The 14,451-nt window shown below is 39.7% G+C and overlaps 1 protein-coding gene across 1 annotated transcript in view; it reads left to right on the top strand.

The window, feature by feature from the left end:
* LOC138260703 (metalloproteinase inhibitor 1-like) overlaps window positions 1-12,114 on the top strand; it is a 74,361-nt gene extending 62,247 nt beyond the window's left edge. The window contains exons 5-6 of the mRNA XM_069209200.1: window positions 10,556-10,683; window positions 11,421-12,114. Of these exons, the coding sequence (XP_069065301.1) occupies window positions 10,556-10,683; window positions 11,421-11,555 (263 nt within the window). The 3' untranslated portion in view covers window positions 11,556-12,114. The remainder of the gene's footprint in view (window positions 1-10,555; window positions 10,684-11,420) is intronic.
* Window positions 12,115-14,451: the final 2,337 nt, after the last annotated feature.

Raw genomic sequence — 14,451 nt, 5'->3', positions numbered from 1 at the left:
TTTGGATAGACCAAATGCAGCCTCTGTTCCATGGTTTAGGCATGTGTCTAATTGGTTTCACTTTAGGTCTCTGGAGATATTGGGAGAATCAACAGGGCCTAGGGAAGGCCCCGAAGCAAGCTTCGACGTTAGCCTGTTGGTCCCATGTCAGGAACAACTATCTCCTTGGTATATCTCATGGGCGGTTGACCAACCAATTTCTTGATTTCCAATGGTGCCTCCAGTACGAACCCTTTTTGGATTTCATCCCTGACTCCTTGGGAAAGAGCCTGTATGTCTGTTTTTGGAATGGGTGTTTGCCGCTAATGACTTTTACCAGTAGCTGGAGGGCACTGCCAGTAACACACTGATGTCCAGGCTTACGCTTTTGCACAACGTAAGTGGATTCGCCCAATTTGTCAGAACATGGGCATCAGACCACATGTTACCGCCCTTAGAATTTGTAAAGAATAACACCTTTATTGTTTAGGTTCATGCAGTTAGCAAGTTCCTTGTGCCTGCATGGCACACGTACTCGTCTTTTAAAAAATCTGTAATTTATATATTCTCTTCCTTTTTATAAATATAAATCTGATTGATTATTGGTTCTAATTATCTATGTTTTAGGGTAAGGACTTGGAGAAACAATTAATTTTTACTGATAGTACTGTATGATGTCCTTTTTTTTAAATTGTTTTTAGCTTATTTAATTGTGTAATCATATGGAGTATTACGATTGCATGCTTTGATGGTTTTATGACCGAATAAAGCTTGTGCATGATTGATTGATAAAAATTAAAAAATTAAAATAAACATATGTATAATATGGTCATAAAAGACATGATGAGCTAAATATACCTCTATGGGGATAAATGGTCTCAGGGCGTATGGTTAAATGTATTTGATTAAATATGGTAAGAGGGAAAATGCAGATCTCACTAGATTCTAAGTCCCGGCTGTAGGGTTTATCCACTCCACCCATGAGTGCCATTGTTTGCCAAATACTGAAATCAGGGATTTCAGTTGTTGACTGGGATAACAGACTTACCATTACAAGTGGTGCCATTTTTTGGCACTCCCAGGATGTGTGGAAGTTGTTCCAAAAAGCAATTGACAATTTGTAGGCAGTGCATTGCTATTAGAGATGTGTAGAAAGGCCATGACTTGGGGCAAATGAGAAGTGCCTAAGACTGTTGCCTGCCTGAAGGACCTGGCTTTGTACAATATGAACTCTGAAACCTATATTATGTTCTTTCCATAGAAATCTTGGCCAAAGATATTTTGGAACTCCTACAAAAATGTATTTCCCAACAAACATCTGTTTATCACAATACTAAAGAGAACTAAAAAATTTCCAATTGCATATTGAAATGTCCTTCAGTAAAAGTAATGCTCACATGCAATATTTGAAGGGTGGTCTGTATGAACAATGAGAATTGAACATAAATGAATGGTAGCTACAGACTACCAATGTCCTTAATGTGAAGATATGTAATGCATAATGATGATGTGGATTGTGATGGCTACACTATTAAAGATACCAAGGCCTGATTCACAAAGGTAAACTTGGACCAAAAGTCTAAATTTACAAATTTCGATATTCACAAACGATAGTTGTGAGTAACATCGTTATGTCCTCAGTTTGGGAGGAATCTCTGCATTCCTGGAGTGGAGTCTCCACACTCAGGCGAATATCCACACTTCAGGCGTAATGTGGAGATTCAGCACTGAGTGCATAAGTAAAGATACTACTTGTAATGTACCTTTCTGAATACCGAAAATTAGTAAAGTTTAACTTTTGCTCTAAACTTAGACAAAAGGTCTAACTTTACCTCTGTGAAACAGCACAGAAAGTTTTTTTTAACTGTACATTAACTCATTTTTTCCTTAATAAATGCAGCATTGGAGGAAGAGGGGGTAATCATACCTGAGTATAGGCTCCAAAGTATGGATGGCCAAAATGGAGTTGTCAGAATATCACATTTTTCCATGTTCCTAAATACTATCTGTGCTTCAAATATGGAATATCAAAATATAATATGATATAATATTGTTCTAAGCAGTATGGTAGTTTATTCACTTATATTTATACATAAACATATTATAAATAAATTACTTAATTTTAGATTTCTTTTTACAATTTAATTTTTGGGGATATACTTATATATAATTTGTTCCTAATTATGTTATTGTTTTACACTTAATTTTTAATTATGTTAAATTTTTGATTGGTACCATATTTTTTATATTTTTTTTGATTGTGGGTTTTTAGTGGGGTATTAGTCGATTGTGTTTTATTTTAATGGTGTTAATCAATATGACATTAATAAATATTACATTTTTTGATTACACTTTCATAATTGTATTTATTATTTTAAAATAATTTGCAAAATGTAATAAAAAACTAGAAAATGATTTTCCTTTTTTTGGATGATTAACTTACCAACATATTTGGGGATCTAAATGGTAGCAATTTATTTTACTATTAATGTAGTACTTTTCCTGAATATTCAGGGTAGTGCTTTTCCTTCTTTTTTAAATTTTTACACTAAGGGGGTCATTATGACCCCAGCGGTAAAAACCGCCTACTGCGGAGGATGGCGGATATCCGGCTGTGGTCATGCCGGCGGATGGCGGTAAAGTAGCGCTGCTGCCAGCAGCAGCACCACGCCGGTAGAGCGCTGCCGGACGCATAATGAGAATAACACGGCCTGGCGGTGTTCTGCTGGCGGACGCTGCTGCTGGCAGCAGGGCCCCGTCCCGTCTCCTGCCAGAGGACCCCCTGACTATAGGTAAGTCGGGTGCTCTGACAGGAGAGGGGGAGGGGAGTGTTGTGTGTGTGTCTATGGTGGGGGTTTTGTGTATGTCTGTGCGTGCATGCAGGTGTGTGTTGCATGTTGTATGTGTGTGCATGTTTGGGGGTATGAGTGTGTGTATATTGAGTTGTGTGAATGCGTGTCTGTGTGTATGTATTTCAGTGTGTGTGAATGGATGTATGCATGTGTGGATGAATGTTGGAATGGGTGTGTGTATGCGTGTGTGCCTGTGTGAAGGGAGGGGCGTTTATGAAGGGGTTCTGGAGATTAAGGGATGGTGGGAGAAACCCGGGGAGGGAGGTGCGGCCCCCCTCCCCGGGGGGGGGGGACAGATTCCCTGTTACTGATATTGCCTATCGCCATTGTTTTTGTGGTGTTAAGGATGCCATGAAAACCGTGGCGGTAGGTGGGGTCATGATCCTGCAGGTGGGCAAGTGACGGCTGCCGGGCTGGAGAGTGAAGTCTCCAGCCCGGCGGTCATTACCGCCGTGGCGGGTGGTGTGGTAAATTGGCGGTTTGGCTTCAGCCAATGTCATAATATGGAGAAAAGTACCGCCAGCATGTTGGCAGTACTTTCCTCCATATCAACGCCAACCGCTGGGTGCATAATGACCCCCTACGTTTTGTAAAAAATAAATTGATAACTTGATTTTCCTTTTCAATAAAATTCGTAGTGTAAGCTTGAAAAAAACAAAATATATGATTTTATATTAAATATATTTATTTAATGTGTTTTAATTTTTTAATACATTTTAATACAAATATAATGGGTATTAAAAAGTCCTATGTTGAAAGTAGAACAGTCAATTACAATCGCATACCATCTTAATTTTTGAAAGTTTGCAAATACTAGTGAGACAGAATGAAGAGTAGCAATCAGAATAAAAAGTCATATGTTGAAAGTATAACAGTCAATTACAATCAGCATACCATCTTAATTTTTGAAAGTTTGCAAATACTAGTGAGACAGAATGAAGAGTAGCAATCAGAAAATCCAGTATATATATATATATATATATGTTTATTGCCAGTCAGATTTGAGTTATAATAGTACATTTTATCCCTACAATGACATTCACTTTCTCCAGTGTTTGCAGGGATAGAGTTGGAATAGTAAATCTTACCTCAAGAGTATATGCATGTTCTTCTAATATTAGTAGGACTAGAGTTGAAATAGTAAATCTGAGATCATCCCCCCTTTCCCATATATGTGCTTTCCTCAATGTAACTCAGAGTAGAGCTAGAATAGTAAATCCTACTCCATAGTTTATACTGTTTACACAATTTTTGTAGAATTGGAGCACTTGGAAAGCTTGTGTGTAGTAAATATTTGCCTCTGTTTCCTTAGTTTGTCGAATGTTTTCATTATTGGATTTAGGCTAGTAAATTAAGACAATTTAATTTTATGTTTTGAAGGTGTGTGTTAATCATTAAAAGCATAGAAATATTTATCACATGTATTTAAAAAACATTTGTTATTTATTTAAAATCTTTAAAAATTATATTTAAAAATCACAGTTTTGATAAGACATACAAAATAAAAAATGCTAACACTTTTTTAATCATATGTAAATGCAGTTAAATGAAATTTCATGTTTAATATGTAATTATTTAATTTAAACTTTAAAATACTCTTTTAAATATAGCATACCATAAATGTGTAATTGTATTACATATCCATAATTATTGAAAAAGTATTCTCTAATAATTAAATGATATTAAAAATAATTATGCTCTATTTTTTAATCAAACTATCTTTTATAATATTGCATAATCAAAAATTGTTTTCTAATTTGTTTGCATTTTTAGAAATGTAAGTTAGATTGTCATTGTTTGGAATAAAGTTAGATTTTTAAAAATCTAACATCGATGTTATTATACATTTTATTGTTTGAAAATTTGAAAAAATGGGTGTTATATATATAAAATGTTATTTAAATCGATTGGTTGCACCTACTTTGTAAACATCATTTAAGTAAGGCAGTAAATTGCCAAAATCAACAAGGCTTGTCAATATTCTTATATTCTGCACATCACATTTATTACATGTGGCACTTCTTGTAATGATTATGAAAATCTTTAGAGAATCTCAGTAAATGAAAGTGTACCAAATTGTTATTCATCATCATCATCATCATTTAACTTTATTTCGGTAAGTAAAAACATACCATAAAAGTACAATACAAGCATTATAAATGTTGGGTTTTTGAAATTGGTAAAACACTAAAAAATATAAGCACAGTAAAAATATAAAAGAGATAATAAAAAGTTAAGATTCGAACAGAATGATCACAATATATATCTCCTAAATTTAGGGTATACCACACAACAAGGACCCTATTCCCTATGCCCATGGGTGTTCAATGATGCAATAAAACAGTGTCTTAGTATTAAAAGTTAAATACTAAAATCAGACATCAAAAGGTCAATTAAAGTACATACATAGATCTAAAAATTAGCTACCCAGTCTTATTCTTTAAAGTTGCTAGTCTGAGGCGCCAGATTGATTCGAGGAATTTTGCCACTGGTAAAACTACCTCGGCAGATGGATCAGATTTAAAGATTCTCTCAGCATACAAGTGAGACCTGGTGCCTATAGATTTGCAGAGCGGGATAATCCAACAAACTCTTTGTTTGTGATATGCATGACAATAAAAGAGAACATGTTAAATAGACTCTTCACGTTAGCAGCCCATCGGGCAGAGCTTAGAACTATTAATGGAACAATGCCAATTGTACGTTAGGGAACGCAAAGGGAGGGACCCTATTCTGAATCTAACAAAAAGAGCTTGCGCAAATGGAGATAGAGCTATATCCATATAAGGCTCAAATTCATAGTGGCATTTGAGTGATAAATAATTATCAGACATTGACAGCGGAACAATCTTAGTAAATTGCACAATCTGAGCATTGTGCCAGGAAGCATCCTTCAGTAGCTGCACAGCATTTTTAGGAATAGAAGAAGGGTCCAACCAATAGGACCCAAAACCTAGATGGAATAAGGATTCTTTGACGTAAGTACACCATTTCGTTTTGCTGATAGTGTTACTGCCCACCAATTTGAGAAGCCACAACGAAACGGAGAAAGGGAATTTGTTATCCAGAGCCGGATCCAATATAGCAAGGGCCTTAAAGCAGCAATCTGCGAAATAGAAAAAAGATTTAGATCCATACGGATGGGCAGAGAAGGAGTGCTAGAAGGAACTTTTAGCAATGATTTCAAAAATTGATTTTCCGCCCTTTCCAAATCCACCAGGTTACAATGGCCCCAAAGTTCAGCACCATATAAGGCCCCCCCGCGGGCTTGGAATTTATATATTTCAAGAGCGGGAGACATTGCAAACTTGGGAGAGCTAGAAGCAAATCTTACCATGCCACCCACCCTTTACTTCAAGCACAATAAGGATTTCTGGCGGTGTGCATGCCAAAGGTGTGAGTCTTCCAGTTTGATACCTAAATAGTCAAACATGCCCACTCTTTCCAAGGGAGTACCATCTAGGTATACTGGTCTCTTCATTTTGCACCTACTGTCCCCAAAGACCATATACTTTGTTTTTGCTGAGTTGATTTCCAACCCATGGTCTTTGCAAAACTAAAAAAATCGTGATAGCAATCTGGAAAGGCCCACAGCAGTTCGTGAGAGTAGCAGGGTGTCATCTGCGAACAGTAGATAGGGGAACTTCTGGCCACCCAAATTCAGGGCATCACCATAACAATCTGAGAGGTATGGGATGCAAGCATTAATAAACAATAGGAATAGGGTGGGCGCAAGGACGCACCCCTGCCTCACACCTCACGTTGTAGGAAAAGCTGGGGTCAAGTCACCAGCCGAACCCCAGCGCACTCTGGCGTAATTGTCAGAGTAAAGATCTTGGATAACATTAATCAAAGAACCCGGAACTCCAGTGTTGCTCAAGACCTCCCAGAGCTTAGCACGCGGGACAAGGTCAAACGCAGATTTCAAATCGACAAAGGCCACAAATAAATGGCCTTTGTCTGCGTCTACGGTCTTCCACTTGATGGTAGTAAATCAGAAGACCTGATCGATGGTACTGACCTTGTCCCGGAAACCAGCCTGGAGATGGCTTAAAAACTGATTTTTTGTTATCCAGAGTTTTAATCTGGATAACAACTGGAAAGAGAATATTTTTTGCAGGTTAGCTAATAGGCTAATCGGTCTGTAGTTCCCAGGGGAGCTCTTATCTCCTTTTTGTGTATGGGGACGATAATAGCCACCTTCCACGTATCTGGGTAAGAACGAGTTATCAGAACAATATTTGATAGCCTATTAATGTACTGAGTCCAAACAGATAAATCTGATTTATACAGGTCCGATGGGACACTGTCTAAGCCAGGAGCCTTCCCTGTTCTTTGAGCACGGATTGCCAACTCAGTTTCTTTTAGGGTAAAGGGTGGCATAGGGGAAAAGCACAGTGAAGAATCAATAGGAGAGTTGTTCAGATTGGGGCAAAGCCCATAAAGTTCCCAAAAATGGGAGAGCCAGGATTCTGCATCAATGTGACATTCAGGAGTAGATGAAAGGGCAGGGTCTATACGTGAGACCAAGGTCCAAAAAAGTTTAAGGTCACAGGTACTAGCTGCCTCCAGCAGACGCTCCCACAATTTTTCTTCATATTTGAGTTTAGATGACTTACAAGTAGAAGCATAGTTCCTTCTTGCATGTATGATAGCATCCCGGCTCTTTAGCTTTAGAGCTTTGGACAAGAGGTTCTTAGCCTCCCGACATTCCTTATCAAACCACTTACAATTGGACAAGGAGGTATTGTTTTGGGTTGAGGGGGGTTTAGTAAAAAGCTCCTTGAGATCCATAAAAAGAGTTGCATGAGAGGACATAACTTCTGAGGGAGATAAGACAATAGAGTCATCAGAAAGCTGGTGGCGAGAGACTAGGTCATAAAGCTTATCATTAAGCAGGTTGGAATTCAAAAACGAGGACCATCTCACCACACGCCTATTGCTGGATAATTCCAGCCAATCATTGGGAGCATCCAGAACATAAGGTGGAGTGAGCCCTGAAAAAAGAGTTGCATTATATTCAATTTGTAAGGGAGCATGGTCGCTAGTGTACCGAGAACCAACCTCAACATTGATTATAAAATGCCAGACTCACAGATCAAAAATAACGTAATCCAGAGTGCTACTATAGTGGCCTCTATAGAAGGTGGGACTAGAATTGTCATTTAAAAAATGGACATTTCCAAAACACAGGCCATAAGTTACTACAAGGTCTATTATCTGCATGACCCTACGGGGAGGAGTACATGACACTGGCTGGATTGAAAGCGGGGGAAGATTCCATACTTCATCTTCGGCCTGGATGGACTCGACAAAAGCTGAATCAAATTCAATTTGGGCATTGAGATCACCTGCAATATTAATACAATATTTAGGGTGAAGATCGGATAAAAATTTGTGCAACAGATGAATAGTACCAGACTGACGGTTAAGTGGACCAGGCCTATTATAAATATTAATACATAACACTGGGTTGCCTGTAATACGCCATATTGCTATTGCAAGGATGTCACAAGAGTCAATAGTGATTTCCTTTACCCTGCCCACTTCAGTCAACTTGACCCACGTACAAAGACCCCCAATCGCCCTTCCCCTAATGGACGGAGTCGCCTTTTTAGTGAAACAGCAATAGCCTTGCCTGTACGCACAATCCATAGCCCAAGTTTCCTGAAACACACATATGGAAAAAGATTCAACATAAGCCCCCCAGTCCGGATCAGATAATTTGCTCTTGATGCCAGCCACATTCCAAGACAATATTTTCCTTTTTGTAATGCTACAAGTTGACATACAAGAGTCGGCATCAAGAGCAGAATTGGAAGACCCATTAGAGGAGCAGGGTAAAGCCCTTATAGTAAAGTGTACCAAATTGTTATTCAACGTACATGTTTCTGTTCCAAATGCAAGATGCCAATAAAGTTAATACTTAAATGCAGCAAAACAAACATTGTAAAATCATCATTATATTTAACAAGTAATTTGTTTTTGTTTATGTCGCTCATATATATGGGTGCAGCTGTCACTTCTCACTTCTCATATATCAAACCTTATAGCCTTTAGCACGTAATGCGTGCTGTCTGCACAGCAGACAGTGCGTATTATGAGGGTGCTGGGCAGGGGGGCCCCTGCACCTGTTCTCCACCAGCCTTTTCATGGCATTAAAGCCACCATAAAAAGTCTGGTGGAGAACCAGGTTATAATCAGCAGGGCAGAGCTTAGTGCAGAGCTGCCCTGGCTGATTGCAACCTGCACCCACATCAGCCCATTGGAACAACAAATCCCAGCATATATGGTGGCACCCTAGCGGTCGGACCACCAAGTTCGTAATGTGGCTGTCGGACCACCACAGCAGCGGCGGTCCGGATCACCACCGAGAGTATGGCGGTCAAGTGACCACCAGATTCCTAATTAGGCCCAAACATTCTCTTTTTTATTTTCGCTTTCCTTGAATCTTCTCAAACTTCACACTGATACTGCCAACTATTCGCTTAGTTTACCTTCCTCCACATGTCTCCCATCTACCAATTGCTACATGTCTTTGCATGCACCCCATTCACACCCTTCTAAAGTCAAAGGTCTCAATTCTGTTTCCCAGATTCTTCCTCATCCTTTCCACCTTTGTTAATTATTCCCGTAATCCACCTCATACTTCAGCCTCACCTGCATTTTAGATGTTCTGATTCACTCTGATCCATATTTGATGCACACATTTCTGCTGTCTCCCTCTAATGTCACTTTAACCTTTGTAATTTTGGAAAATGTAATTGTCTTACCTTCTCCATTACTATTACTGTTATCTTGACCCTGATCTTTTTTCTTTACTACAGAACCTCCATTTTCTTGACTATATTACCTACTCATCTACCACCTGCCATCCCATTTATTTCTGCTCACCTTTCTCTGCATTTTATTTTTCTGCACTGGCCTCTCTTTCCCTGTAATCATCCCTACTGATTTCTCTGCATGGTTTACAAATGTGTTCATCACCATGCTAGTTTTTGTCTTGTCAAGATCTACATACCTTCCTGTAGATTAAGTGGCTACTCTTTCATTCAGATGAGTCAACCTCTCCCTATGTGTGCCTTCCCTCACTTTAAATAATTCCCTATATTACTCCCTAGGTTTTAGAGTACTCTGCTGCCTGTGTTACACTTATTTCAATTGAGATCAGTCTGCTGTCCAAGGCTGATAACTTTAGAGCATTCAGCTTTTTTCTCACATACTATTTTGCCATTTGTAATTTTGTTTTCATCATTGCAATAGACACCTTAAGTGTTACGGGAATGCCCAGTCATGGATTTCATGCTCACGGCAACACAGGGATCAGGCTATACCTCACTGATGAAGCCTAAATAGGTTAAAAAAAGTTTAGGGATGCTTGTTGTCCCATCTGGAGGGGATATGGCCTGGTGGTTTGGACCGCAATGTTCCTTTTGGAGTGAGAACAAGAATGGTTTGAATATGGCTGATGTTTGCCTAGAGTAGCATTGTGGGCAAAAATCAGTGGCCTGGAAAGTCAACTTGAGTGATTGTAAGTAGCTGAGATTAGTTCAGTCATTTCTTCGATCACTTTGCTGTTTTGTTACATATGTTTGAATCTAACTCTTGCTGCAAGCAGATCTTTTAACACTCACTGAAAAAACATTAAAAGGAAAGAAAGTGACTTAGAAAGGATACAGTTTGCTAACAAATACTGGAGTATGTTTACTTTTTCCACTGTCCAGGTAGAGGGTCCAGCACATCTGATAACATGTATCTGAATGCATGCAGCTATGTCAGTCTGTGGAGTCAGCTCTCAGCCAATCAAATCAAGGGTATCCATGGAGCCTACTCGGCTGGATGCAACTGCACGGTGGGTTGATTCGATGTGAAATGCATTCATGCTGTGAAGAAGAAAGGGAGTAGGAAGAGGGAACGAGGTGGGGAGTGAGAGAAATGAGGCAAGAAACTACTGCAAAAGTTGATGGAAGGACGTGCATCTAGAGCTAGCCTAAGAAGGAGGAAGATAGAGGACAGACAACCCTCATCACAAACACCACAGGGAACAGATCCATCAACCAAAGCTTCTATGTCTCAAGCAGCTGAACCTTTTTGCTGAACATCACCTTCACCACAATGTGTATTTAGTTTTAGATGCTGAAGACTAATTTGGAAGAGAGAGAAATGCTGATCAGATGGGGAGGTCCAATTCTGTATGTGCTGGTCATAGAAGGGGTGCTTAGTGAGATTTATTGTGCAATCTGTAGCTCAGTTGCTCTCCTTTATGGATTAGCAATTCAGCTAGGGGTCTCTAGTGAATCCCTTCTCTAGGCCTCATCACACAAAATCACACCATAGAAAAGGGGGTTCTTGTGAAACTAAAGCCCATGTGCACATCTTTATATAACAACATAATTTTGAATGAGGGCAAGTCTACATTTTGACTGCGGCAAAGTGGAGTTCCTAGAGAGTCTGGAATCATTTTGAAAATGTAATTTTTAAACCACCCTGAAATCAAAAATGTACCAAACCAATGCTATTGTTAGTAATGTTTTTAAACAACCAAGTTAATCTTCACTATGCTCCTGTTGCTTCCCTTCTCTGCCTTAGATCTGGTTCTGCTCAGGAGAACAATGTGCACCCACTACCTGCCCGCTAATGGACTTAGACAGAGATTCCGACAAGGCGCTTAAAGAAAGATGTGTTTCAAAAAATGGCACCTGCACCTGGGAATCAGTACAGTAGTATCAGTACATGCTGCTGATAGTCCAAGATTTTATTCAGCGTTAAGATGAATATAATAATTTTTCGACCAATCTATTGAAAGACAAGTGTGGAAGTACTCAACATCCACATACACCAATGGAAAATTAGCTCATTAACAGGATCACAGCTGTATTTAGACAAGGCCAGTACTATTAAGTACAGCCAGACACATCTGCATAAAGTGTGTGTTTTTTCTCTTGATTAGGAGCTGTGCACAAAAGAAGGAAACAAAGTACAGCAAGCCACTTGAGTCACTGATGCGTTTGGACACTCAGGCCCTCATTATGAGTTTGGCGGGTGGCAAACTCATTCAAATGGAAGACCGGCATGCCGGTCTCCCGCCCGCTGACCCGCAGGGCCAGCGGGCACAAACAGCGTTTCCACCTGCTGGCCCTGTGGGAAACAGCGTCTTAACATTGACACCAGCTCATAATTGAGCTGGCGGCAAAGTGCCCGTGCATCGGGTGTGACAAGACCCGTCGTGCTTTTCACTGTCCATAATTCAGGCAGTGAAAAGCACGATGGGGCTGTCCATGGGCGTCCCCAATGTCCCCATTCCATCAGACCTTTCATGGCGGTCGGACCGCCATGGAAAGGCTGGCGGAATGGGAATTCCTAATCCACCAGCAGGGCAGCGCTGCAAGCAGCACTGCCCTGCTGGTGGATTACGACTGCTGGGACTGCCAGGCTGTCGGCTGGTGGCAATTTGGCAGTGTCAGCGGTCTGACTATAGTGGCTAAGCCACGGTCGTAATGTGGTGGTCTGACCGCCACACTCTTAATGAGGGCCTCAGTTCCTCATCATGCATGGACTGTGTCACAGATTTTTGCACTTATTTGCACCTTCATCCACCCACTGACGCATTCTTCCATCAACTCAAACACACATCCACAAAAAACACACACAACAAAAACATGCCAGATAATTACAAAAATAAACATAGAAAAAATGCTGCTGCATTAACATGGTGTTATTTGCTATTCACAAGTGCAACCCTTACTCAGTTCCTCATCATGCATGGACTTTGTCACTGATCTTTGCACTCATGTGCCCCTTCATCCACCCACTGACTCATTCTTCCATCAACTCAAGCACACATGCACAAAAACACACACAAACAACAAAAACATGCAGGATAATTACAAAAACAATCACAGAAAAAAATGCTGCTGCTTTAACATGGTGTTATATCCTTTTCAAAAGTGCAACCCTTACCCCTGAGGTGGGCACATGGGTACAGAATCATTCAATGCAACAGTGGTTCTCACTGGTGTTATTGATTGATCCACTTAGAATTTATTAGCAACCATTACCGTTTTCAATTCATGTAAAAACATGAAAATCAATAGAATGGCCATCAATCAACTTCACAGTTACCATAGCAGTTCATACATAAACATTCAACCAACCCACACAGTGCAACATGTCCCAAGTAAGTAGAACCACTAGTCAGCACTAAATACAATCAAAGGAAGATACAAGAACAAGAATGTATGGTACAACAATAAAACAACCATGATTTTTTAAGTTCTCAGGCCTCGTGTATCCTAGCCTGTTACACAATCAGGCTCTTTCGGCTTGTTTATTCTCCTATGGTTCAAACCCTTCTGCTAGATATTGGTCTCATCAAGACAAGGAGATATAAGGACATCCTTGTAGGAAGGCAAAACAATAATGCTGTTCCTTAGTAATTGAGGTTGTATGAAGGAAAATCTTACCCAGTGTGTAAACACTCTGTGCAGCTAGTGCTCCACAGCTGGGAGATTTGTTATCATCAGTGGCAATTTCAGACCTGACGGAGTAGACCCAATCATGCAGTCTCCCATATTGGTGCATTCGTGCACTACGCATGGATACATGGTAGAGCCCTTAATCCATTATACCCCCTGCTCATGAAGTGAGCAATAGAAACTCCCCGGGGTGAAACTTTAGCTGTGCAGTGCTTTGTTTTGGGTCATCTAGGGGTTTCTCCCTGAGTGAGTACCTTTAGAAATCTGGGTGAAAAAGTATAATTTATCTTTGTGACTTGTTTATGGCAAGGTTTACCTGCACTGGCCAGGTAACTATTGAAAGCCTACTATCTTACATTTCACACAGTTCACACATGACACCCAACATCTGTTACCCCTAAAGTTGGAAGATATTTGAATCTCCATATTGGCAACAGTCTACTATTTGGCAGTGTGGTTTGATTGGTTTTATATATATATGTTTCCCACCCATTTTAATGTCTTTAAATCAACATCAATATAAATTTGTGTACCACAACCGATTTGATGGCACCTGTATGTACAAGCAACTAAAGCAGTCCTCAGGTTCCCTAATTTCAGCCAAGCCTGTTTTAATAATTGAAGTGAGTCTCAAATTTAGCAGTCAACATGTGTTTAGCGTGTAAAACCACTTCTTCAGGGCTGCAATATGGTTAACAATCATCAATTATACATCATAACAAAACACCATAACAAAACATCCCAAAATGATGTATGTACACCATTGTACACAAGCAAATACATGTTACATTGCATCTTCACTTGTACATATATTTATAGAAATGTAATAAAAAATATTCCATACTAAGGCAATTATTTATTGAGGTACTGGTTGACCTAGGTGTAAGCCTTGATTAAGCAGCAACCACAATCCTAGTCAATGCAAGGTACAAGCGAGTCCCCATTTAACCTGTGTTCAAACCCTTGGTAGTTTGTCTGAAAGCAGTCAGGCTTAACTTAGAAGCAATGTGTAAAGTATTTTTGCAACATTCAAGCAGCACAACAGCAAAAACACCACACACAAAAGACCCCACACCAAGTTAGAAAATAGAGCTGAATGTTATAAATAGAACAAAGCCAAAATTACAAAACTCCAATGAGTAGAA

The sequence above is a fragment of the Pleurodeles waltl genome, chromosome 10 (assembly GCF_031143425.1).
Source record: "Pleurodeles waltl isolate 20211129_DDA chromosome 10, aPleWal1.hap1.20221129, whole genome shotgun sequence".
In the NCBI taxonomy this organism is placed as follows: domain Eukaryota; kingdom Metazoa; phylum Chordata; class Amphibia; order Caudata; family Salamandridae; genus Pleurodeles; species Pleurodeles waltl.
The sequence above is the reverse complement of the archived record's forward strand: the minus strand, read 5'-3'. Positions and strand labels throughout refer to the sequence as shown.